This window comes from Erinaceus europaeus, chromosome 3, assembly GCF_950295315.1.
Source record: "Erinaceus europaeus chromosome 3, mEriEur2.1, whole genome shotgun sequence".
NCBI classification, from domain to species: Eukaryota; Metazoa; Chordata; class Mammalia; order Eulipotyphla; family Erinaceidae; genus Erinaceus; species Erinaceus europaeus.
In genome coordinates this window covers 107,835,089-107,862,555 of record NC_080164.1, presented here as the reverse complement: position 1 = coordinate 107,862,555, position 27,467 = coordinate 107,835,089, and the positions used below count along the sequence as shown (strand labels likewise).

The 27,467-nt window shown below is 40.0% G+C and overlaps 1 protein-coding gene across 1 annotated transcript in view; it reads left to right on the top strand.

Moving 5' to 3' along the window:
* PDLIM5 (PDZ and LIM domain 5) overlaps positions 1-27,467 on the top strand; it is a 105,976-nt gene that overhangs the window by 6,665 nt on the left and 71,844 nt on the right. The window contains exons 2-6 of the mRNA XM_060188445.1: positions 4,404-4,446; positions 6,000-6,268; positions 22,674-22,691; positions 23,058-23,230; positions 23,842-23,878. Of these exons, the coding sequence (XP_060044428.1) occupies positions 4,404-4,446; positions 6,000-6,268; positions 22,674-22,691; positions 23,058-23,230; positions 23,842-23,878 (540 nt within the window). The remainder of the gene's footprint in view (positions 1-4,403; positions 4,447-5,999; positions 6,269-22,673; positions 22,692-23,057; positions 23,231-23,841; positions 23,879-27,467) is intronic.

Below are 27,467 nucleotides of genomic sequence, written 5' to 3'. Positions count from 1 at the left end.
ACATATGTATGTGTATGTATTTTAACTGCAATATCGCTTTGTTGAGAAAATGTTGATTCACAGGGTTCTTCTTTTGTCACAAGGGTTTTTTTTTTTTTTTTTACATTTCCCCAAGATACGTATCAGTACATATTAATCTCCACCAAGCCATCTTATGTCACCACAGGGACCGAGGTCTTTCATTATAACAAATGTGTCCAAAGATTTCACAACTCATGTATTTCTTCTCCTTAAGTTTAGCCAATTTTATGAGACTTATGTACACATGTCAAACTCAAAAGAGATTTACTTTCCCTAAGTATTTCTTTAGAAAAGCATTTCCCAGAGGATTACTCCTCTGAACTTCAGACTTAAGAAGTGGCTTCTAAATCAATGAGTGCTTTGAGATAAGCAAGTATCCTGTAGTTCAGGTAGATAGTTCAGAGAACAGCCTCCAGTATTTTTGCTTCATTAGGCATTTAGAGATTCTGAGAGGTCTAGTGACTTTCCACTCTTCTGTTATCTTTTATAACAGGCCTGTTTTATTTTATTTTATTTTATTTTTTTTATGAAGCATACTTATCTTGTTTGGTTTCATATGAAGCACACTTTAGGAAAGTATCCCTATTCTAAAAATTAGTACATAAACAGTGTAAAAAATACAAAAAACAAAAATACAGACAACATACATACAAATAAGAAAAGACAAGTGCCTTTTGTAGAGAACCGAACTATTTTTGGTTTTGTTCCCATCCAATTTTTTTCCATGCATTGATCTTGCTATAGCTGTTATTTTATATATTCCACTCTTCACCACTACTACAAAATAAGCAAAGTAGGCAATTAAGAATTCTTTCTAAGAATTAATTTAACATTGTGTGAAGTTGTTCACACTGCAGTTGTTCATTTCCTCATTGCTGTATGCTTCATTGGTAATTTCCAATTTTTCACTACTACAAGTTAAACTGTGTTGACCATAAACAGTCTTTTCTACATTTCAGTTTTTTTTCCTTATAGTAGGATGCCCAAAGGTGACTACTATATCATTACTGTGAATTTTCTTCAAGGCTTTTTATAAATAAATGCCAATTTGTTTTCCACAAAGACTGCTTTAGTAGTATGGTTCTAGAAGTAGAGTTTCCTTGCTAATCTCATATGTTAACACTATTTTCATCTTTATACATTTGAGGGCATAAGGTCATGTATATCAAATTATTTGGTTATTCTGTGATAATTCCCTAAAATCTGAGTTTTTAGACTTGATGTTTGATTTTTCAGTTTTCTTTTTATATATATATTTATTTCTTTATTGAGAATTAATGGTTTACAGTAAAATACAGTAGTTTGTACATGCATAACATTTCCCAGTTTTCCATATAACAATACAACCCCCACTAGGTCCTCCTCTGCCATCATGTTCCAGGACCTGAACCCCCTACCCCCACCCCAAAGTCTTTTACTTTGGCACAATACACCAGCTCCAGTCCGAGTTCTGCTTTGTGTTTTCCCTTCTGATCTTGTTTTTCAACTTCTGTCTATGAGTGAGAGCATCCCATGTTTATCCTTCTGTTTCTGAGTTATTTCACTTAACATGATTTCTTAAAGCTCCATTCCAAGATGGGGTGAAGAAGATGAATTTGCCATTTTTAATAGCTGAGTAGTATTCCATTGTGTATAGACCACGACTACTCACCCACTCATTTGTTGTTGGACACCTGATTGCTTCTAGATTTGGGCTATTACAAATTGTGCTACAATGAACATAGGTATACACAGATCTTTTTGCATGGGTATGTTTGGTTCCTTAGGCTATATCATCAGGAGAAGAATTGCAGAATCATAGGGTAGGCCCAATTCTAGCCCTCTGAGAGTTCTCCAGACTGCTCTCCACAGGGGAGCAATTTACACTCCCATCAGCAGTGCAGAAGGATTCCTTTGTTCCCACAACCTCTCCAGCATTTGTTGTTGCTATTGTTTCTGAAGTACTTTTTATTATTCATTGCTTTCTCTATAATAATAATAATAATAATAACCTATAAAATGTGTGTGTGTTTATCTGTTTCTGACCTATCTGTGTGTCTTAACACTGCTTAAATAACAACTAATACCTAGAAAAAAAAAATCGGATTTATTTTCGTAGGCATAGGGGTTATATGTTTTATTTTACTTTATTTGGAAACCCAATGACTATTAAATAAACATCATGTCTTTTTATGTAAATTATGTTTTTATGTAGCTGGGAGGGCTCCATGCACCTTTAAGAGTTCACATGAGAAAGGACCCCACCAACTTAAGTATTGTCTTGGGAGTTTGAATCAGTGGATCTTTTGTAGTTACATCTTCTTGTCTATTTTTGAAGGATAGAGAGATTCCACTGTGGGTATCTGGACTGGTTGTTTTCTTTACTTATTGTAACGACCCTAGAAGCCATAAGAGAAATGGTCTGCATGGGAGTCCACAAGGATAGTTATGCAGCTGTGCTGAGTAGGCCTCTGTATGGCGGTGACTGAACACTGCACCCATCCCAGTCTCTTATGACTCAGCTACTCAGTACTTGCCTTGGCTCACCAAATTAGCTGTTATTGGAAAATCCACCTGCTGCCCAGAAATGTTGATCAGAGTTCATAAATTAGGTTGTGATCAGAAATACCAAATACTCCATGCTAGCATTTTCCTTTGTCACCTGTTATCTGTGTAAGTAAAATCTGTCTCATTAGGGCCAGGGCAGTTGTGCACCTGATTAAGTGCATGGGTTACCAAGCACCAGGAATCAGGTTTAGGTTCTCTGGTCCTCACCTGTATAGGGAAAGCTTCATGAGAAATGAAGCAGGGCTGCAGGTGTCTCTCTCTGTCTCTCCTTCCCTCTCAGTTTTTCTCTGTCCTATCAAGTAAAATTGTTTTTTTTAAAAAAGAAACTATCTTGTCCTTTGATGAGTTGCCTCTTTATATTATTTGCCTGCTGTTTTTAGTTGTTTTTTTTTCAAGTCAGTGTCTGTAGTATTCAAATGGAATTAAATTGTTTCTAGGGTAATAAATTATGATGATAACTACTAATGCTGGCAGGTGCCCTGTCAAGCATCAGAAATGTCTCCAGCCAGCCAGTGACTCTTCTTGCCAAAGCTGCTGTCTGATGTGATGTGTCGATGTGCTTATGTGATATATCAATGGCTTTAGCTCCATCTTGACTTGATGGCCTTATCTGGACAATGGGAATGCGGGCCTAGGGAGATATCTGCAAAAAGAGTCTCCTGTCTAAGGCTCTGACTCTCAGGTTCAGTCCCCAACTCCACCATCAACTACAGCTTAGCAGGGCTCTGTTCTTTCTCTCTGTCATTATGAAAAGCAGTGAACAAAATCTTTTTTAAAGAAGACCTCCATGTAACAGTAACATAAGAGAGAGAGAGAGAGAGAATGGGAATGGTGGTAGTTTCTGTTCATGTGATTTCACATGCATAGAGGAGCTAGTTCTCCAACTTAATGGCTACTGTTGAATGTCTGTGCCCATCCGAGGGAGAGTAACTGTGCAAAAGTGCTTATTAGAAGTGAAAGTTTAAAATTGGATGTAGCCAAGTTCCATGCCGGGACTTCTGTCTGACTTCCCTTGTTCTCTCCTTGCCACATTCATTAATTACAAGCCAGTCACAGTGCTGATGTGTGACATGGCTGTTACCTCCTCAGAAATTATAGTCTCATGGAAAAATAGGCTGCTTGGCTTTAGTATAACAGATACTGACTTGTGTAAGCACTTAAGAAGATGGGGGTGAGAATGTTCTCAGGCACCAGTCACAGGGAGATGAGAAATGATACCTATATGTCACTAACTGCACTACAAACCACTAAACCTCAATAAATTATATGTATGTATGTGTATATATGTGTATCTACAAACACACATGTGCAGGAAAAATAAGAAATTAAGTCTAAAAACTCACTTGGGGTGACTTGATGTAATCAAAAATATCTTCGTAAGAGTCCTAGTCTCATATACACAAAGACATAGACACATACACATATTTATGGTGTTATAAGAATAAGCAGATACTATTTACTTATTTTGTTTTTTTATTTAAGTCAAATGCTGTTGGAGATAGAGATTCCTCTGGGCAGATGTTTCAAGAACCACTCCAGGATCACCAAGCCATGTGTGCTGTCCTTTGCTCTTTGGGGTGGGGATAATTTTAAAGATTAAACATAGGTGCCTCAGTAAACAGAGTTCATGCTTGTCTTTCCTCAAGTCCGTATGGGCCTGTGGGGTTTTACAGTCGTGGAGTTAATGAGATAATTAGGAGACTATACATAATCTAAACCACAACTAGAAAGCTGTGCGTGCTGTCAATTCAGCAGAAAGCACATAGTAATCCAATTTCCTTTAAGCAGAAGCTTGCAACAGTTGACGTTTCTCTCCTCTCTTTTTGTTTCTTCAGAGCATCTGCTGCATCCAAGCCTGAGCCTGTTCCTGTCCAAAAGGTGTGTCTCCTCTGCTGTGTGAACCCCCACTTCCTGACAGTCCCTTCAGAGCCATTAGAATGACAGTGTCCATCCTTGTCTTAGGCTATACATTCGTTTTATTTTTTAATTTTTATTTACTTATTCTTTTCTTTTAAATACCAGAGCCCTGCTTAGCTCTGGCTGATGATGGTGCTGGGGATTGAACCCGGGCCCTCAGAATTTCAAAGATGAAAATCTTTTGCAGAAACATGATCCTGTCTCCCCAGGCCTCCATGCATACATTGAACTTATACCACCATATATAAACCGGACTTTATGCCTAAAATTATTCCACCCACTTTGAATTTGTCTATTTTTATTCACTTACCCTGAAGAGAACAAATGTTTGTGTTACCACAAATGGTCATCACAGTCTCTTTAATAATGTTTTAAGAATGAGGTTTTTATTTATTTATTTATTGATTGATTCGCTTTTGTTGCCCTTGTTGTTTTATTGTTGTAATTATTGTTGTTGTTGATGATGATGTTGTCATTGTTGGATAGGACAGAGAGAAATGGAGAGAGGAGGGGAAGACAGAGGGGGAGAGAAAGACAGACACCTGCAGACCTGCTTCACTGCCTGTGAAGCAACTCCCCTGCAGGTGGGGAGCCAGGGGTTTGAACTGGGATCCTTATGCTGGTCCTTGCACTTTGTGCCATGTGCACTTAATCCGCTGCACTATTGCCCGACTCCCAAGAATGAATTTTTAAGTGCAGTTTCAGAGTCTCCTGGGTTCATTTATTGCCAAGTACTCTTCTGCTTTTATTTATTTATTTATTTCATTTTTTTTCCCACCAGGGTTATCATTGGGGCTTAGTGCCTGCATGACTCCAATGCTCTTTATTTTCTTTCTTTCTTTTTTTTAATCATAGATTAAATAGCACTACTTCATTATTCATGAAGTGCAGCCCCCTGCCATAGGGAGAGGGACCAGGGGTTTGAACCCCAGTCCTTGTGCACAGTAATATGTGCACTTAGCCAGGTGTGCCACTGTCTGGCAAGTTTTTTTTTTTTTCTTTGAAATAACTTCTTGACTAAAGATCCTTCCACATTTCTGAGTGAAGTGAAAAATCACAAAGAATCATGGCTCCTTTTTCTTTGTGTGTGTGTGTGTGTTTTTTTTTAAATTGGAAATTCAGAATGTGCAACTACTTATATAAAGGAGCTAGTTAAACTCTGGGGATGTAATCAAACAGACCTGAGAGTGGAACTGAGAGTGTGTGAGCCTCTGGATATTTTTGAAAGAACCCTTTTGGTTATCCCAGTTTTGTTTATTGTGGAGTATTCTCCTTTGGAACACGCCTGAAGTGACACTTTATAGATTCCTGCCAGTGCCCTGCTCCACCTCCTGAGCATTTGAGGGGACCCACCCCCAATGTACCTGTTTGTGGAGTGTGCTGTGTTCTGCATGCCGAGCACGTGCACGGCTGGGGATGCTCGGGGTCCTGTAGCCAGCTGTGCAGAGCCCCACCCCGCCACCCCCCATTCTGCACGCCTCCCCTGTGTTGTGTGTCTGTGTTTATCCATGTAGGGGGAACCTAACGAAGTAGTTAAGCCCGTGCCCATCCCATCTCCTGCTGGGTCCAAACTCACTTCGGCGGCCCACCCGGCCTACAACAAGGCCCCGCGGCCCTTCGGCTCTGTGTCAGCGCCCAAGGCCGCGTCCATCCCTTCGCCCGTGTCCGCCTTCGCCCCTGCGCTGGCCAGCCCGCCCCCCGCTCAGCCTGCAGCCTCCATCACCCCGGAGCCAGCCCAGGGCCTCAGCAGCGCACCCCAGGGTGATGGCACCCAGCACAATGGGTAGGTGGCCCTGCTGGGCTCTCTCTCCCTGCAGGCAGCCCAGCCCAGACCCACTTTCTGCTGTGGGGATGTGGAGCTGGAGCCTCTCCATGGACCGTGGTCTTGGGTCCTGTCCACCAAGCACCTGGACCAGGCTGACCATCAGGCACCCCTAGCAACCGGCTTTGTGCTCTGCTCCCACCTGGCTCTGAGCAGGTGGCACTTATCATGCAAGATCAAAGCTGGCTTCTTCTCTATCTCCATTATATCATCATCATCATCATCACCTCCTCCTTCTCCTTCTTCTTCTCCTTCTTCTTCTTCCTGTTTTTCTTCTTTCTCCCTCTTCTGCTTCTTCTTTCCCTTCCTCCTCTATCTCCTCCTTCTCCTCTTCTTTTTTTCTTCTATCTCCTCCTTCTCTTCCTCCTCATTCACCTTCTCCTTCTCTTCCTTCCCTTTCTCCTCTTACTCCTCTTCTTCTTCCTCTTCTTTCTTTTCCTCCTCTTTCTCCTCCTCCTACTTTTCCTCCTCCTCTCCCTCCTTCTTCTGGCTTTCATTTTGTCACCAGCAGCTAACAGTGTCAGCGGAGCAGTTAACATTTGAGTCAGCTTATCTAGGTGGTTCTTTTTCTTTTTTGATAGAGACAGAGAGAGTGTGAAGCACAGAAGCTTCCTTTACTTTCATGGGGGCCAGGCTGGAAGCTGGGTGGTGCACATGGTAGAGCAGCCTCTGTACAGGTGAGCTATTGCACCTGTCCTTACATAGCTCTCATGAGGAGAGAGGAATGAAGAGTCTGCAGGAAGCTTTTTGTTCTAGAAGTAGTTTTAAGGCAGGAGACATGCCTTCCTTTGACTGTTGGCTGGGTATGATGCATTAGCATAGGTCAGATAGCTGCCACTGATTTTTTTTCAGATAGGCTTAAGCTAGAATTCATTCACTAACAACTAACAGTGAAGACAGAAACCAAAGAATATTTGCATTGGAAAGATTTTTTTAAGTCTCTTTTAGTGGGGGATTAATGGATCACAGTTTAGCTGTCATGTAGAAGGTAACCTCTCATCTCCCCATAAAGATATCTCTAAAATACTCTCACCTCCAATTTAGGTCCTTTTCTACCATCATGCACCAGGACCCCAGTGCTCCACCTCCCCACCCCCAGTCACCTCGATTCCCCTTCCCCCCCAGAGGCCTTTGCTTTGACTCAACACACCCCACATAGTCCAAGTTTCACCTTGTGTTTTCCCTTTCTGTCCTTCTTTCTTAAGTTCCACCTATGAGATCATCTTCAAAGAAAAAAAAACTATTTATTTATGCGGGAGAGAAAAAGGGAGAGGAAAAATCAAGGCCTCACTCTAGTACGTGTGATGCCAGGGATTGAACTCAATACCTCATGCTCAAGAGTTCAGTGATTTATCCTTGCACCACCTCTTTGGCTGCTGTAAAGATTTTTATTTAATGAACAATTTTGAAACAATGGACACCAAATTTTAAGTGTTACTAAAATCTAAGCTCAAAGTACCTATTATGAAAAAGCAGATATGGCCTGTCAAATACTCTCTCCATAGACAAGCTAAAAGCAGTGGACTGTGTTTATTACATTCCAAGTTCAGTGAGGGAAAAGTCTGTCAAAGGGAATTAAGTCATTTTTCCCCCTCACTAACACTCCTTAAAAGTTTTGAGTCTGCTGAATGGAAAATTTGTAAAGCTGAAGAGCAAATCGAGGTCATGAAAAATTGCTTGCACTGAAATCACACAAGCAATCCAAGCTTAAATGTTGTGTTGCATGATTACAGCAGTGTGACTGAATTTGAAATATCTTAAAGCTTTTTCTTTTCTTTCTTTCTTTCTTCCTTCCTTCCTTCCTTCCTTCCTTTTTTTCTTTCTCTTCTCCTCCTCCTCCTTCTTTTTTTTTTTTTTTTTATTTTAACCAGAGCACTGCTCAGCTCTCGTTTATGCCGGTGTGGGGGATTGAACCTGGGACTTGGGAGCCTCAAGTGTGAATGTCTTTTTGCATTTTGAATGTTATCTATCCCCCACAAGCTTGTTATTTTCTTTCTTCCTCCCTTCCTTGCCTCCTTCCTTTCTTCCTTTTTTCTCTTGCTTCTTTCTTTTTCTTTTTTTTCTCTCTTTCTTTTCTTTTTGATAGAGAGAAATTGAAAGGCAAGGACATGTAGATGATAGATAGATAGATAGATAGATAGATACCTGCTTCACTGCTTATGAAGAGCCCACCCCACCCACCCTCCCCTGCCCCTACAGGAGGGGACCTGGAGCTTGAACCAGGATCCATGCACACTGTAATGTGTGTTTTACTTGGTGTGCCACTAAAAGTCTGCTGTTTTCAGATGGAACTGCAGGCAACAGTGGAGTTGTAAGGACTCTCTGGGGACTTCCTCATCAGTTGACAGGGACCCATGTACATGTCCCCAGGGCCCGCTGCTGGGCAGGCTAGTGGAGAGAGGGATCACTCAATCATTTTACATCATTCCAAAGCAAGTTGCTGCTGTTGCAAACTGTCCAAGTTTAACAATAGCTGGATAGAGAATGTTGCCCAGATGTTAGCGCAGGGGAGCGTGATTACTCTGAAAACAGAGTGTGACATGCTGAGATGAATCTGGAGTGCCCTTCCTCTCCTGACACTGGGTTTAAAGAACGATGCCATGAGTCTGGGTAGGCAGTCAGTATGTCACTTTTAAGAGCTGGGCCTTTGTGATATTGACGGATGTGTTTTCTATGTCAGGTGTCAAACTTTCCTGCAATAGTTGGCAGGCTCTTGGCTTATTATGTGATGATTAAATATCCCATATTTTTATGCTATTACACAAGCTCAGAAACAACTCTTTCAGAGTTGGGAGCTACTCCTTTTAAAGAATTGCCTTTTATTATTAAAACAGTGTCTTCCACTGCCACATGAAATGAGGAAGTTATCTTTTTTTTTTTCTTCCCTCAGAACAAGAGGCCTACATGTTTTTAAGTGATATGAAGTTAATTTTTCAGTCTAGTAGGCATTCCAGGTCTGTATAAGACTGACAAATGTTAGATAGTACACATACTTACACATTAGGCAGCATTACTGAGAAATAGTTGTTCTTCCTGTCTGAAATTGTAATTGTCAGTTTAATTATATTAATGTTCTGAAGTGTTTCCTTTTGATCATTTTATGGGGGGCTTAATGGTTTACAGTACAGCTGTTGACATATGGGCAGAGTTCCTCATCTCCCCATGAAGAGAATACTCACCATGTCTGCAGAATACTCTTCGCAACTTAGGTCTTTTTCCACCATCATGAATCAGGATGTGCCCACCCTCACCTCACCTCTGACCCTTACACTCCTTCCTTAGAATCCTTTTTTTTTTTTGCTAAATGGACATACTCTGGAACCCACCAGTTTCTCTCCTGGAGATTTATCCAAAAGAAAGCAAAAAAACCCATCCAAAGAGTTCTGTGTACACTAAATTTGGAAGCAACCCAGATGTCCAGTGACAGATGAGTGGCTAAGAAAGTTGTGGTACATATACATGGTGGAATGCTATTCAGTTGTTAAAAATGATGACATTATCTCCTTTGCCTCATCTCGAATAGAATTGGAAGGAATCATGTTAAGTAAGATAAGTTAAAAAGATAAATACTCTATGATTTCTTTTATTGGTGGAACTTAAGAATCAAGGACAGAAAAAAAAATCAGGGACAGTGAGTGTTCAGCTGGGTGTAGTGTGTTAGAACCTTTCTTAGTAACACTAATTTCCATTTCTTCTTATAAATTCCACCTAGGAAGGTCCATTAGGAAAAATATTTTAATTGCCACCAGGGTTGTAGCTGGGGCTCTGTGCTAGTGCCACAAACCCACCATTCCTGGTAACCATTTTTTCTTTTATTTCTTTTCTATTTTATTTGATAGGATTGATAGAAATTGAGAAGGAAGGGCAGAGACAGAGAAAGAGAGAGACAGAGAGAGAAAGATACCTGCAGACCTGCTTCAGCACTCAGGAAGCTTCTGTCTTGCAGATGAGAAGCAGGAGTTCACACTCCAGTCCCTGTGCATGGTAACATGTGCGCTTAACCAGGTGTGCCACTTCCCGGTTCCCCTTTAGGAATTTTTAAAAAATATATATCTGGCATACACAAATTCCAGCTGTTTTCTTTTTTTTCTTGGTCTACTTAGAGCAAAATGCTTTGCATAAAGTAGTTTTAACAATTCAGCTGTCCTCTTCCCAAGTGCCCTTTGCATTAGAAAGAGCCATTGCTCTCAGAAGGTAAGTCTCCCATGTACCCTGCTCTCATCTTAATTGCATTGGAATGCAGTTCCTTCTAACAGTTCCTAGGTGGTGATTTCAAAGACCCTGGCCTTGAAAGCTATAAAACAATGATCCATCAGTAGTAATGTTTGCAAATGCTTTTTCTCTTTGCAGAAAACCCAGGTGACAAAGTTAGTATCTGCATTACTGGCAAGGAAATACGGTGATTTATATATGAGCAAACAGCATGAATGCCCGGGGATTTTTTTTTTTCTTTTTGCAAAATCAAGTTAAATTTTGCAAAAGCAGCTGCTGTTTCGAATAACCGCATTCAGTGTTTTCAATAAAGCTGCTTTGCACGGCTCCGTTTGGGTGGGTTGCTTTGTTATGGTAATTTAATAGCAGTGTTTAATGCTTCTTATTACATATATGTGGTGGTGGGGGGTTACCCATTAGTGGTTTAAAAGAGAGGAATACAATTTCTATCAGTGAAGACTCTTAGACAAAAAAGCCAAAGATAAATGTGAAGGAACATGTACAGATACCATCAGTAAGTCATGTACTCAGAACTGAATTATTTTCCTGTGCATCTCTAAGACTAGATTTTTTCTCTCTCCAATAATGTTGCTGCAAGGCTTAGACCTTGAAAGGTGAACTTATGTGTCTCAAGATATAGAAATCCTCTATAGACTCTTGACATTTCATTAAGGGAAGTCATTGGCGTATATAATTGGCATGGGCATCAGGAGTCAATGTGACTTTGAAGCCTCTGCTGGCTAAAAATAGCTGTCAAATCACAGTAGATAAGAAATAAAGAAATTCTCTGTTAAATTGTGCTTGCTTTCGTCTTGTGCTGCATTTCTGAATCATTGCACTGCGGTGTTGAATTGGAAATATGGAGGATCTAGAGTAGATACAGAATGAGCTTTTGAATTTGCATACGGCTTCATTTCAGTGTGAATGTGGTCCCATTCATTGATTAGTTTCAATATGTATATATGTGAATATTGTATACCGATATACTAGTTAAATGTCCCTAAATTATTTATTGCTTGTCTGTTTAAAATAAAACCTTAATTTTAGCTGGCATTCAGTTGAATGCATATGTTACTATGTGCAAAGACCTGGGTTCAGGCCCCCAGCTCCCCACCTATAGGAGGGAAGCTTCATGAATGGTAAAGCAAGTCTGAAGGTGTCTCTGTCTCTCCCTCTTGACCTCCCTCTTCTCTTTCAATTTCTCTCTGTGTCTATCCAATCAATAAATAAATTATTTATAAAAATTAAACTTTAAAAAGTGTCATTAATTATTTAGTCAATTAGTTTTTGTCTTCACTGGGGCTTTATTGTCTGAACCAGCTTTTTTAGATAGAAAGAGAGAGAAGGCCACAATAGCCTGGAATCTTCCTCTGACTCAATTGGGGGTCAGGCTTGAACTTGGGTCCTGTGTTTTGTAAAGCAGTGCACTAACCAGGTAAGCTGTTTTTCAAAAAGTAAATAAATAAATAACCGGAGTACTGCTCAGCTGTAGCTTATGGATGGTGTTGGGGATTAAACCTAGGATTTACAAGCCTCAGACATAAAAGTTTTTCTGTATAACTGTTGTGATATCTACTGATCCCAGGTGAGCTGTTTTACTGGTTCAAACAGTGTTTTGTATTTATTGTATATGGGAGAGAGAATAGAGCATCACTGCAGCATATGTGATGGCGGTTCAAACCCAGGAAGCCTGCAAATACTGCCCGTTACCCGCTGAGCCATCTCAGTAGCTGCTAAAGTCATAATAAGTCCCTCTACGGACACACACACTTAGCCTTGCCATTGGTTTCCACTACAAACCAAACCAGTACGGAGGAACACTAAGCATTTCAGTGAAATATATGTCATTTTACTACCAAAATTCAGGCTCACCTGTTCTAAGACAGTTACATGCATTGCGTTAGGGATTTCTATGTGTCTTGTATGATTTGATTTTTATTTAATCTTGGAGTATTGAGAAGTCATGTCATTGTGTCAGCTTTTGTAGTGTGAATATGATAGAGCTAAGATTTTTATTTAGGTCTTTTGAGGCCAAATGTTGTGTCACCTGCACGTGACCTAGAATTATTTCTGTTACTTTGAGTTAGTTTTATTTTTTTTAATTTTTTAATGTTTATTTTCCCTTTTGTTGCCCTGTTTATTGTTATTGTAGTTATTATTGTTGTCATTGATGTCATCATTGTTGGATAGGACAGAGAGAAATGGAGAGAGGAGGGGAAGACAGAGAGGGGGAGAGAAAGACACCTGCAGACCTGCTTCACTGCCTATGAAGTGACTCCCCTGCAGGTGGGGAGCCAGGGCTTGAACTGAGATACTTGACTGATTCTTGAGTTTCATGCCATGTGCGCTTAACCTGTTGCACTACTGCCTGACTCCCTTTAACGATGTATTTATTGGGAGACTGGGTTCAAGCCCCAGGTCCCCTCCTGCAGGAAGGAATCTTCGCTAATGGTGAAGCAGGGCTGCAGGTGTCTGTCTGTCTTCCTCCCTATCTCTCTTTTCCTTTCAAGTTCTGGCTGTCTCTATCTAACATATAATTAAAGATAATTAAAAATGTATTATCCTTTGTGTGTGTGTGTGTGTGTGTGGTAGGAAGAGAGAAAGATGGAAGGAGAGGGAGAGAGGACATGATGCCACACACCTCTGGTATATGGTGTTGCCAGGGATTGAACCTGTGACCTCTGAGACCTAAGAGATGTAGTTCCTGAGCTTGGGCAGGCTGATATGCCCCACTCCAGCATTTTTAATTAAGGATCATTGACTTGAGAATGAGAACGAGCTGTGCAAGCTGAGGTTGTATTAGTATTAGTGATAATGGTCACATATTACAACTGTCTGATGGTACTTAGTTGGAATCAGTTTTGGGAATCTATTATTATTATTATTATTATTTTAATATTTATTTTCCCTTTTGTTTCCCTTGTTGTTTTTTTTATATTTATTTATTCCCTTTTGTTGCCCTTGTTGTTTTATTGTTGGAGTTATTATTGTTGTTATAGATGTCGTTGTTGGATAGGACAGAGAGAAATGGAGAGAAGAGGGGAAGACAGAGAGGGAGAGAAAGATAGCCACCTACAGACCTGCTTCACTGCCTGTGAAGCGACTCCCCTGTAGGTGGGGAGCTGGGGGCTCGGACCGGGATCCTTTTGCCCGTTCTTGTGCTTTTTGCCACATGTGCTTAACCGGCTGTGCTACCGCCCAGCTCCCTGTTGCCCTTGTTTTATTGTTGTAGTCGTTGTTGGGTAGGACAGAGAGAAATGGAGAGAGAGGGGAAAACAGGGAGGGAGAGAGAGACAGACACTTGCAGTCCTACTTCACCGTTTGTAAAGCGACTCCCCTGCAGGTGGGGAGCCAGGGGCTTGAACTGGGATCCTTCCATCAGTCCTTGCACTTTGTGCCACCTGCACCACCTGCACCACCTGCACTTAAACCACTGCACTACTGCCCAACTCCCCTAGTTTTTTAAAGGTTTATTTCATTTATTATATATGAGACAGAGAGCTTCACATGTGGCGGGGGTGGGGAAGAGCGAGAGAGAGAACAAGTGAATGCCAGGACACCATTCTGGTACATGCAGAGACAGGGATTGAACCAACAACCTCAGCCATGCCCATCTATTGCTTTACCAGTTGAACTCTCTTCTCAGCTGCTGGGTTTCTACCTAGCAACAAATGTCTATGTGCATGATTTTTTGTGTACTCTTTGCTCAATCAGAAAAGTGGAGAAATGGTAATCATTTTACCACTGAGGAAAATAACACCCTAGAACAGGACACTTACCAGGTCCTATGACTTTTGTTGGCACAAATGCTTATGTCCACATGATACTTCCACTTGGGAACACTTTCTAAAATGAATAAAGTGGATTGTTTAGCACATTTTAGTTGGCATCTTCAAGTGGAAGTCAACCCATCCTTTGTCACTGACAATCCCCCCCATACACCCACACACAGGACACCTCCCAACATCATGTTTCCTGCAAACCCTTTTCATAAACTTTAAAATGTTCAGTGTCTAAAATCTAGTTGTATTCTGAAGGGGTTATTTTGAATCGACAAGAGCCAAGCAGAGAGAGGTCTGGCTACAATCAATTAATTCTGCATCACAACTCCATTCAGAGGACTCAGTCCTCAACTGGGTCCACCAAGCTGATGCTAGTATGTGCCCTTGTGATTCCACTGCTCAACCTTCATGCACTAGTACTCTCAGCACATTTAGTGTTCTGCCCTATTACAGCATTTCTCACTGCTTACAATCAGTTGTTGCTCACTCTGTGTAGACTTGGCTGCAGAAGAATTGGTTCAGGGGCCAGGCAGTGGCACAGCAGGTTAAGCACACATGGCATGAAGCACAAGGAGCAGCGTAAGGATCCCATTTCAGGCTCCTGGCTCTTCACCTGCAGGGAAGTTTCTTCACAAGTGGTGAAGCAGGTCTGCCGGTGTCTATCTTTCTCTCCCCCACTCTGTCTTCCCCTTCTCTCTCCATTTCTCTCTTTCCTACCCAACAATGACTACAGCAATAAAACAAGGGCAACAAAAGGCAGTGAAGCAGGTCTGCAGGTATCTGTCTTTCTCTCCCCCTATTTGTCTTCCCATCCTCTCTCGACTTGTCTCTGTCCTATCCAGCAACGACAGCAATAACAACAATAAACAACAAGGGCGACAAAAGGGAAAAAATAGCCTCCAGGAGCAGTGGATTCATAGTGCAGACACTGAGCCCCAACAATAACCCTGGAGGCAAAAGAAAAAAAAAAAGGATTCATCAATCTGATGGTAAACTACACAGGATTTAAACATCACTTCTTAGTCTGTGGTAGAATATGGAGCTATATGTTTTTCACGATTTGTATGTAAGTGATTATGAAACTGAACTATGTTTTAAGGTTTTTCCCTCTTCAAATGTTATTAATTTAGCTACTACACTTTATCACACACATACACACACACACACACACACACACACACACACACACACACACCATTCTGGACATAAAATTAAGTTATTGATAATATAGCACTCCATAGTCTCCACAGATCAGTTCTAAATCTACTAAAGTTTGTTCATGACTAAGGTGATAGCCAAGACAGATAGGAGTGTATAAAATTTAAGTTGACTCTCTGAGCTTTCTGTATGCTTCACTGGAATAACTGCATTGTGAAAATAAGAGGGAAGCTTTTAATAGCACATTATTCTTTTATATTATATAATTTAGGATTTTTTAATTTCTTTATTGGGGAATTAATGTTTTACATTCAACAATAAATACAATAGTTTATACATGCATAACATTTCTCAGTTTTCCATATAACAATACAACCCCCACTAGGTCCTCTGAAGAACCTGTATTCTCCCCACTCATCTACCCCAGAGTCTTTTAATTTGGTGCAATACACCAATTCCAGTTCAGGTTCTACTTGTGTTTTCTCTTCTGATCTTGTTTTTCAACTTCTGGTTCCAGATAAACATTTGTAGCGTTTATTCTATTCTCCTAAAAATGTGGTTTGGATCTTGATGGATAGCATTAAATTTGTATATGGCTCTGGGTAGTATATTTATTTTGATGATGTTAATTCTTCCAACCCATGAACATCGAATATCTTTCCACTTCTTTGTGTCTGGTTCAATATCCTTGAGTAGTGACTCATACTTTTCAGTATACAAGTCTTTCACTTTGGTTAGGTTTATTGCTAGATATTTTATTGTTTTTTGTTGCTATAGTAAAAGGAATTGATTTCTGGATTTCAACTTCTTCTAACTTAGTGTTTGTATAGAGGAATGCCACTGCATTTTGAATGCTAATTTTGTAGCCTGACACCTTACTGTAGTGCCTGATGATTTCCAAAAGCTTCTTGCTAGATTCTTTAGCTTTTTCAATGTATACTATTATGTCATCTGAAAATAGGGAGAGTTTGACTTCTTCTCTTCCAATCTGTATGCCTTTAATTCCTTGCTCCTGCCTGATTGCTATGGCGAGAACTTCCAACACTATGTTGAATAGTAATGGTGATAGTGGGCAGCCCTGTCTAGTACCTCATCTGAGGGGAAATGCTTTCAGATTTTCACCATTGAGTATGATGTTGGCTGTAGGTTTGCTATATATAGACTCCACTCTCTGAAGGAATTTTCCATCTATTCTTATTTTTGTAGTGTTTTGATCATAAAGGGATGTTGTATTTTGTGAAAGGCTTTCTCTGCACCTATTGATATGACCATGTGGTTTTTGGTCTTGCTTTTGTTGATGTGATGGATCACATTGACTGATTTACGAATGTTAAACCAACCTTGCATGCCTAGGATAAACCCCACTTGGTCATGATGAACAATCTTTTTAATGTACTGTTGTATCCGGTTGGCTAGAATTTTGTTCAATGTTTTAGCATCTACGTTCATCAGAGATATTGGTCTTTAGTTTTTTTTTTTTGGTTGTGTCCCTGTCTGCTTTTGATATCAACGTGATGTTGGCTTCATAGAAGCTGGAAGGGACTATTCCAGTGTCTTCAATCTTCTGGAAGACTTTTAAAAGTAAAGGTATTAACTCTTCCTTGAAGGTTTTGTAGAATTCACTTGTAAAAGCATCTGGTCCAGGACCTTTTATTTTTGGGAAAGTTTTTGATAACTGTTTCAATTTCATTAGCTGTGATGGGTGTGTTCATGTTATCTAGTTTGTCTTTATTTAGTTTTGGAAGTTTGTAGATGTCTAGGAAATCATCCATTTTTTCCAGGTTCTCTGGCATTGTGGCATATAGCAATTCATATAAGCCTCACATGATATGCTGAATTTCTGTGGTTTCTGTTGTGATATCTCCTCTTTCATTTATGATGCAATTTATTTGGGTCTTCTCCCTTTTTTTTTTTTTTTTTGTGAGTCTGGCTAAAGTTTTATTGGTTTTGTTCACCAACATTTACTTTCGTTGATCTTTTGTATGGTATTCTTATTTTCAATGTTATTTATTTCTGCTCTAACTTTAGTGATTTCTGTCCTGGCTGCTTTGGAGTTCTTTTGTTCTTCTTCTAGGTCTTTAAGGTATACAATCAGGCTGTTTATTTGTGCTTTTTCTTATTTCCTAATGTGTGTTTGTATGGCTATGAATTTCCCTCTCAGTCCTGCCTTAGTTGTGCCCCAAATATTTTGATAACTTGTGTCTTTATTTTCATTGAACTCTCAAAACATTTTGATTACTTCCTTTATTTCCTCTTTGAGCCAGTAGTTGTTAAGTAGTGTACTGTTGAGCTTCCACATTTTGGGACTCTTACTAATCTTTTGTTGATTGTTAAGTGTTAGTTTAATTCCACTGTGGTCTGAAAAGATGCTTGGGATGATTTCAATGCTCTTGAATTTGCTGATGCTGTCTTTGTAGGCTAACAATTTGCTGATGCTGTCTTTGTAGGCTTTGTTGTCTATCCTTGAGAATGACCCATGTGGACTTGAGTAAAATGTGTATTCCAGTTTCTTGGGATGAATGACTCTGAAAATGTCCAATAGTTCTGGTTTCTCTATTTCCTTATTTAACTCCTTCATGTCTTTATTGATTTTCTGCCTTGATGAGCTCTGTCAAGTTGAGAGGGTGGGGTGTTGTAGTCCCCTACTATGACTGTGTTGCTGTAAATATATTGTTGTAGTTCTTTCAATAGTTGTTTGATGTATTTAGATGGCTTCTCATTGGGTGCATAGATGTTAATAATTGTTAAGTCCTCTTGGTTGACTGATCCACTGAGCATTAAGTAGTGTCTATCCCTATCTTTTTTTATTTTATTTACTTTAAAGTCTATCATGTCAGATATGAGAATAGCTGTTCCTGCCCTTTTTTGTGGGCTATTGATTTGTATGATAGTTTTTAATCCTTTTACTTTGAGTTTGTGTTTGTCTTGTTGAATTAGGTGGGTTTCCTGTAGAGAGCATATTGTTGGGTTGTGTTTTCTGATCCATCTTCCTACTCTGTGTCTTTTGATATGAGAATTCAGGCCATTGACTTTATTGATATCAAAGATTGAAGATTAATTCAGGATTTTTATGTGAGATTATACTTACTGTTGGTATATACATATTCATTCCGCATATCTATGAGAATAAAAGGTTTTTGTTTAGTTTTTTATTTTAAGTGATTCCAAAGCAATGTTTATTTCTTTTAAATTTTATTTATAAAATGGAAATATTGACAAGAGTATAGGATAAGAGGGGTACATTGCCATGCAGTACTCACCCCAGAGCTCCATATCCAATCCTCTCCCTTGATAGCTTCCTTATTCTTTATCCATCTGGGAGTATGGATCCAGGATCGTTATAGGGTGCAGAAGGTGGAAGGTCTGGCTTCTGGTTCTCCCCTGAACATGGGTGTTGACAGGATGATGCATTCTCTCATCCTGTCTCTCTTTCCCTAGTGGGCCATGATGGTGGGAAGGCATTGCTCCAAGACACATGGTGGGGTCGTCTGCCTAGGGAAGTCCAGCTGGCATTATGGTAGCATCTGGAACCTGATGACTGAAAAAGAGTTAAGATATAAAGTAGAAAAAATTATTAACTCATCATGAATCTAAAGGCAAGAATATTATTGCAGATGAAGACTTAGGCTCTCTGTTTTTGAAAAATCTAGTAGGTCTATTTTAGGTATATTCCAGAGGGCCCATGACTTTACTCGTTTTTGCCTAAGCCTGACATCTAATATGCAGGTAGACTCAGGTTATTGTCTGGGGACATGTTGTCATAGTTTGAAAAAAGACTAGAAAGTTGGATCAGGGGAAGAGAGCAGCTCCCAAATATGGGGAAAGTATATATTGTTCACTGTAAGCCCCATCAATTTTATCTGGTGCCCATATTCAGCACAGGAGCCTATGTAACCTCTGCATCCCTGCAGGTCTGAGCTTGCTTTCTTACCTAAGAACATTCCAGGCTGCACTAATTTCAGGACCTATCTTCCTTGGGTAGTAAGTAGAGTATGTTGTCCAACCTCCCTTTGGAGAATGGAACATTCCCTACCCTTGTTGATCCACATTGAGGGCAAGGTCTTATAGGGACTGACATAGGGGTCCATTATGTTGTTCCTGATGGAGATGACCAGTGACAGTGGCTAGAGGAATCTTTGTGTTACTTCAAATAATGATGTCACTCTACGTCTTTTGTCAGGTGGATATTGGGAGTCTGGGTCCATGGTAAAACATATTTTAAAAGCTAAAAAAAATGAATAATGAGTTGTTCTCTCAAGATTCACCCCCTTGAGACTTGAGTCAGAATTGGTATATAAAATATTTTTCCAATGTTTGGGAAAACTAAAAAGCTCACAGGTAGACCACTGTTCAGTCAGTATCAGCATAACAGAATTGTGACTACCATTTGTTCATTTTTGTTTTGTGTGGATTGTATCATTGTTCTGAATGCATGCTTGCTTGCCATCTTCATGTCAATTCCTTGTTTTGAATCCTGTTATTTCTTCTCTTCTTGTAACCTCTTCTTTGTCTGTTTTCCATCATCCCGGGGACATTACTGTCTTCTCTCCTCTGTTATACCTGTCTTGCGTCTACCATTCTCTCGTCAGTAACCCTGGCACCATGTAAGTACTTATTTACTGGTTCCTTTGGGAATTTTCATCATGTCACCCTCTAATGTTCTATCTTACTTTCAATGTAACACCATCAGAAAATCTTATTAGTTTCTTCTCATTGCAAGAAGCTTCAAGTTTGTTATGGAGCATAGACACTGCTTTTCCTAACAACAAACTTCTCATGAATCAGCAGTATATGTAGAAGACCCACACTTCTTCAGTGGAAAAGATCTGGGCTTTCAGACAAACAGATATCTATGATGCAGACTGTTTATTGGAGTTAGAAATGCAGTCTTGTGCCTATATTTAACATGGTTAACAAAAAAATTGAACTTTCTATTTCTTTTAATTGCTACTAGGGTTATCACTGGGTGCCTGCATGAAAAATCTACCACTCCAGGTGGCCATTTTTTTCCTTTATTGTTCTTTCTATTTTATTGACTAGGACAGAGAGAAGTTGAGAGGGTAGTGAGGAATATAAAGGGAGAGAGAGAGACCCGTGAACCTCCTCCACCACTTATGAAGCTTCTCCCCTGCAGGTAGGGAGCAAGGGTTTGAACCCACTTAATCGGATTCACCACCACCTGACCCCAAAATTTTCTAATTCTGAATTCTTATACTTTGAAGTAAGTAATTGACTTTTGACAATCAAGTTTATGTCCTACCTCAAACTCATCTTTAAAAATAAAATTATTGAGGTTGTAATTTATTTATGTTAATGAGAGAGCAAAGGGGGGAGGGGAGAGACACCAGAGCACTGCTTAGCTCTGTCTTATGGTGATGCTAGAGATTGAACCTTGGACTCTGGAGCCTCAGGCATGAGAGCTTTTTGTATAACCATTATGCTATCTTCCCACCCCAAAGTTAATGTTTTTTTTTCACCACAGAATCATCAGAGGCTACAGGTTTCAGGTCAGAAAACACTAGGAAAATGCTTGAAACAACTTCATCACATGAGACCTTGAGTTGTAGTGCCAGTCACAAGGGGCTGAGATGTGCTGTACTTCTTGCAGATGTGTGGTGGTTAAACAGCAGTGCCCTTATAAGTAGCCGTTTTATCATAACTCCACTATTCCCTGTAGTCATTTTCTTCCTTTTTATGTGATAGAGACAGAGAAAGGCCAGAAAGAGTGACACAGGGAGGGAGGGAGGGGGAGAGAGAGAGAGAGAGAGAGAGAGAGAGAGAGGGAGAGAGATCTGCAGCCCTGCATCACCATTTATGAAGCTCCCCTTCTGCAGGTGGGGAGCAGGGGCTTGCTCTACACTTTATAGACCAAAATTTTTGTAGATAGTAGACTAGTCTTTATGCCTGAAATTGGCACTATTTAATAGATATTTAAAATGTCAAATATCTAGAAGACCTTCCACAAACATCAAGTTAAGCATAGTTCATTTAAAGACAGACACATCTTCATAAACTCAAGCAACAACAGGCATAGATGGTTTCAGACACAAACTGACTCTTGACACCCTTTGTCCTTAGGGCAACTTGAAAATTTTTACTATTAAACTACTAAGCTTCTATAGTTTAAATTTCTCTAGAATTTTAGTTAGTGAAGCTTTTTTTTTGGTATTGTTTTGTTTTACTTTTTTTCTTTTTTTTTTTTTAGTAAGTAGTGATATACAGAGAGAGAGAGAGAGCCCTCAAAGCACTGTCCCCCCACTTCTGAAGCAGGTACTCCACTGCAGTGGCTGGGGGTTTGAACCCCAGTTCTCACATATGGTCAAGTGTGTTTTCTACCAGGTGGGCCACCCCCTGTCCACACTCTGAATCAAGACAAAGTTGATTTACAAAACTGTGCCTATTTAACGTGTGAACACACCGCTTGGCATCTTCTACTGCCCATTTTGTACTTTATTAACAGAAAATTCACAGAGAGGTCCAGGTGGTGGTGCACCCAGTTGAGCATACACACACTACCATGTGCATGGCCCAGGTTCAAGTCCCTGGTCCCTACCTGCAAGGGGGAAGCTTTGCTAGTGGTGAAGCAGGGCTATAGGTGTCTCTCTCTGTCTCCACCTTCCCTCTCAATTTCACTCTGTCTCTATCCAAAAATAAATAAATAAAAATAGTTCATAACTATGATCTTAGGTGGTGGGGGGGCACAGAATTTTGGTGGTGGGAGTGGGGTAGAATTATACCCCCATTATATTATGATCTTGTAGTCACTGTTAAATCACTAATAAAAGAAAAAGCAAGGAAGGAAGGAAGGAAAAAAGGAAGGAAGGAAGGAAGGAAGGAAGGAAGGAAGGAAGGAAGGAAGGAAGGAAGGAAGGAAATTGGGTGCCAGGGAAATAGTACAGAAGTTTTCACAACAGACTTAGCCTTGACTAGACCATCATGATACTAAGACCAAGTGAAGACATACTTGTTTAATGTTTTTCAAACCAATATGTTTCAGCAATTTATCAATATTAAATAGCAGTTGAGATTTCAGTTCACATCTGTGTTTTGTTAGCTGTAAGAAAAACAGTGCCAATAATGTTGACTTGTTTGATGTTTTTTAACTACTACAAAGTTTTTCAATTTCTATTTACTTTCTTTCTCTCCTTTTTTCCCCCTCCTTTCCTTCATGTTGGGGATCTTTCTTCTGCTGCTTTTCTTCTATCAATTAAAAGGAAAATCCCTCCTAAACGGTAATCTTCCTGTTATACACATGTACTGCTGTCTTTTTTTTTTTTTTTTAACAAGAGCACTACTCAGTTCTGGCTAATGGTGGTGGTGTGTGTGGGGGATTCAATCTAGGACTTTGGAGCCTCAGGGATGAGAGGTCTCTTTTGCATAACCATTATGCTATCTACCCCCATATTACTGTTCTTTCTTAGCATGCTCATTCATCTGTAAAGGCCTAGTCATTCTGGATTCAGGAGGACACTTGTAAAAATGATCCACATAGTGTGCTTTCAAAATGGAGAAAAAATGTATTGGGTTAAATAAATAAAAAGGGTATAACCTCAGAACATTTCATACTTCCTTCTTTCTTGCCTCCCACCCCCCAACAGTCCACCGAGGAAACACATTGTGGATCGCAACACGGAGTTCTACCATGTCCCCACACACAGTGATGCTAGCAAGAAGAGGCTGATGGAGGACACCGAGGACTGGCGCCCACGCACTGGGACCACCCAGTCTCGATCCTTCCGCATCCTTGCTCAGATCACTGGCACTGAGCATCGTAAGTGAATGCTGAGCATTGGAGATTTTTTTTCCAACAGGCACCTGGGAGTGGAGCCAGGGCCTTGAGAGGACACTGTCCTGCCACAGAGTGGCCTCCCCTGGACCAGTTTTTCTCTACCTTCAGAGGGGTGGGGGAGAGAGAGAGAGGGAGAGAGAGGAGTTATCACCATAGCACAGCTTCCCATCTGTGGAGCTGTCCATGGTGCTCCCTTATAGTGCTGGGGCTTTTTGTCTGCTGGCTGAGCTCTCTCCTGGTCCCCAACGCTAAAAACGTTTAAGGGAAAATGGTCTTTGTCAGAAGGTAGAGTTTAGACTGATGGACACTTTTTGGAAGCTAGTTACTTGCTGGAGTTTGCTTTTGAATCACACTCTGCACGCATTATGGAAGCAGTGTGAGTAAGAAACCAGAGCAGGGCAATACTATGAGAAGCCTTAGAGTGCTATCCTAGTAATCACGGTATGTAGCCTATTGGCAACACATTTTGAAATTCTAATGTTCAGTGGCTCTGCAACCTATCCACCTGGCATTGACTGCCACAGGTAATTGTTCAAGAGATTTTCAGGTTGAGAAAGGCAAACTAATCTCAACTATTGCTTATTCTGTTACAGTGAAGGAATCTGAAACTGAGAATCCAAAGAAGGCAAAGTAAGTTCTTTTTAATTTTTTTAATTGAGTATTTTCTTTTTCCTTCTTTCTTCCTTCCTTTCTTCCTTCCTTCCTTTCTTCCTTCCTTCCTTTCTTTCTTTCTTTCTTTCTTTCTTTCTTTCTTTCTTTCTTTCTTTCTTTCTTTCTTTCTTTCTTGAGTGTGTTTTCTGGGATACATCCTTTTCCTGAATGTGATTCCAGTTTGGCTTTTCATGTCTTCTGTGCACTGAATGGGTGTGGTCTTTTGTCTTTGCACCTAAGAGTCTAAGCATTTAACTGGGCATCCTTTGGCGTGAATGAAGTGTACCACTTACAGATTTTTTTTTTTTTTTTTTTGCTTGGTAGTCACTGCCTGGATTTGATGGCTAAGACTTGTCTTCTTGAGTATTGAAGTAAATGCGTAGCGAGAAGGGTCTTGGGTACCCTGCTAGCATGCTAGAGTTCAGTGAATGGTTCATGCATTGGCTTGTGGTTACTGTGTTTGGGTGTAGCTTGATGTTTTTGAAAAGACCTTTAGGTTAATTTTTGTATTTTGTAGAGCTGTTCTGCCCTGATAATCTTCCTATTACATGGGACTATATATGACACTAATCTATTACAAAGCATGTTTCCTGCATGTACTGAGTCTAGAACTTCCTTGCTGTCTCTCTCTTAACGACTTCTTCTATCACCTTTCTTTCTGTCTTTCTTCCCCCCCTTTTTTTATTTCCACAGGGAAAAGATACCCCTTCACATCTTTAGTCCCAAATATACAAAATTACGTGACTGGCACCACGAAGTCTCAGCACGTGCCCTTAACGTTCAGTGATTTATACAACTGCCTCTTCCCAAGCAGCCAGCTCACACCTTTTTCTTCTCTCTCTTACTTTCCTGACTTCACCGCAAAGTCTGTGTCACGATTGCCTGACGGAAGAAGTAGCACCTTTTCTGTATGCTTTTCAAACACTTTGCCGCTGAAGATGAACACATTTTGTGTTAGTCAGTAGCTGACAAATATCAAACCAAGAAAGAAAATTGAGGGAGTAGATCTGCTCAGTGGATCTACCCCTGTCTCCTGTGTCACGAGATATTGGAAAAGGAGCCTTGATAAAATAACTCTTATCTGTGTGCTTGGTACCTGTGTGGCTATTTTAAGTAGAGGTAGATGAGTATTTGACATCCTTTTTTATCATTCAGAGGAGACCTTGCTTCTGTTATTACATTAACCCAAGAGTCCCTTCAAGTTCCTTTTTACATCATTCTCCAAAAGAGTTAGGAATTATTTTAAATAAGCAAAAATAGGGAGATAAAATAAGAAGACTTTATTAGAATAGTGTTGGTTATCAACTCGAGTACCTTCTAAAGCTCAGGATGGCTATATAAGGGTCAGACCAGATTCTGTACCTTAGAAGAGAGAAAAAAACTCATCTCCTACCTACCATAGGTGGTGGTGGGGGTTTGGGGGGGGGCTACAGTGCTCCTTTGATTTGATTAATTTAAAAAAAAAAATCCTGCTTCCTACCAAAGGAAATAATTCTATCTGAGCTAATGGATGTTTTCTATGGCTATAGACAACTCCCAGGTATTAACTGGTGCAATATAGAAAATAGTTTTGCTTTGTTTTTAAATCAGAAGAAGTTAACATAAAATAGATGTCACGTACCCCTTACAGATGATTCTGCGACATCCAAAAAAAAAAAAAAAATACTCTGCAGCTATTTTTAGGAAGCCAGGTTTTGTGCAGTGCATAGAAACACCAACCAGAAATGCTTTCTGTCTTGTAATATGTACTGTATTGTAAATTAGATATAAACTCAGTAATAACTGCATTTAGAAGTTTGGAAACGTGTTGTAATAAAGTCATCTTTAACTTAGTTTTCTACTCGTCCCTCTTTTCCTGAAACCAGTTGTGATGCCTTCTAAGCCCTGCTAAGCACATCACATGGGTAATATTACTAATTCTTTTGGCATGTCACTTAGAAAAAATTTTTAATTTTCTGAGGCTTCCAAGATGTGAAAGTGGAATGTGATCATTTCCACCCCCCCACCGCCCCCATACTGTTACATTAATTTACATCAGACCTTAGGTTAATAACAACATTTACAATCTGCTGGATTTTGGTTAAAAATATGCCCTGTCTCATGGAAAGCATACACATAGGTAAGTGGGATAGTCCCTGTCCAATACATATGAAGGTCACATTTCCTCAGACAGAATCACAAAGGACTGTATTGTTGACCTGAATGCCTGTGCACATTAATTCTCATGTGGCAGCTCCTATTCCTAGCTTTAATGCTAGCCAAGGATTTTAGAAATGTCTCATAAAAATAGCATTTCAAGTCTCTGAAACCTACTTCTGAGCTTGTTTTTGTCTGTGTCATGCAGACTTCTTTTTGTCATAGATCTGTCAGTAATGTAAAATTAGAAAGCTACTTGTAAGAATTCTCAACCTTCTTTTCTTTTAATGTCACATTACCAGTCAAAAAAGGACTGATTCTCAATAATAATTTTTTTTTGTTACCTTAAGAAAGACAGCAATCTGTAGAGTTAGAAGCATACTCATTTTATACTTGATCTGCCCTTTTAGGAAAATTCAGATAAAAATTACAGAGCAGGGAGTCAGGCGGTAACGCAGCGGGTTAAGCGCATATGGCTCGAAGTGCAAGGGCCGGCATAACGATACCAGTTTGAGCCCCTGGCTCCCCACCTGCAGGAGGGTTGCTTCACAGACAGTGAAGCAGGCCTGCAGGTGTCTTTCCCCCTTTCTGTCTTCCCCTCCTCTCTCCATTTCTCTCTGTCCTATCCAACAACAGCAACATCGATAACAACAACAATAACTACAACAACAATAAAGAACAACCAGGGCAACAAAAGGGAAAATAAATAAATATAAAAAATTTTTTTAAATTATAGAGCTTGCTGAATAGAAATTGTAGTGCTAAAATAATTATACCCCCTTCTTCCACTCACTTTTACTGAAAAAAGATGTGATGAGTTGATTTATTTTAGATAAATTATCTCACACTTGTGTTTCTGATGCATGTTCAAAATCTCATAGATGGGTTTGGGGGGGGGGTGGGTGACACCATGGGAGAGTACAGGCCTTACATGCATGAGGCCCTAGGTTCCTAGTTCAAAATGACTGCCAGGAGTTCTGATCACTCTCTCCCTCCTCACTGGAAAGTTAAAATGCTATAAGTCATAAACATTCACTCATTTATTGCCTGCATTAATTTTTAAAAATATACTTTCTTAGTGATTTAATAATGATCAAAATGATTGTGGCATAAGAGGGGTACAATTCCAAACAGTTCCCACCACCAGTTTCATATCTCATCCCCTCTAGTGGAAGCTTCCCTATTCTTTATCCCTCTGGGAGTATGAACCAAAGATCTTTATGAGGTATAGAAGGTGGGAGTTCTGGCTTCTGAAATTGCTTTTCCACTGGACATGGACGTTGGCAGGTAGGTCCATACCCCCTAGCCTGTTTCTATCTTTCCCTAGTGGGGCAGGGGTCTGGAGAGGTGATGTTCCAGGACTCATTGGTGAGGTCATCTACCTAGGGAAATAAGACTGGTGTCATGGTAGCATCTGCAACTTGGTGGCTGA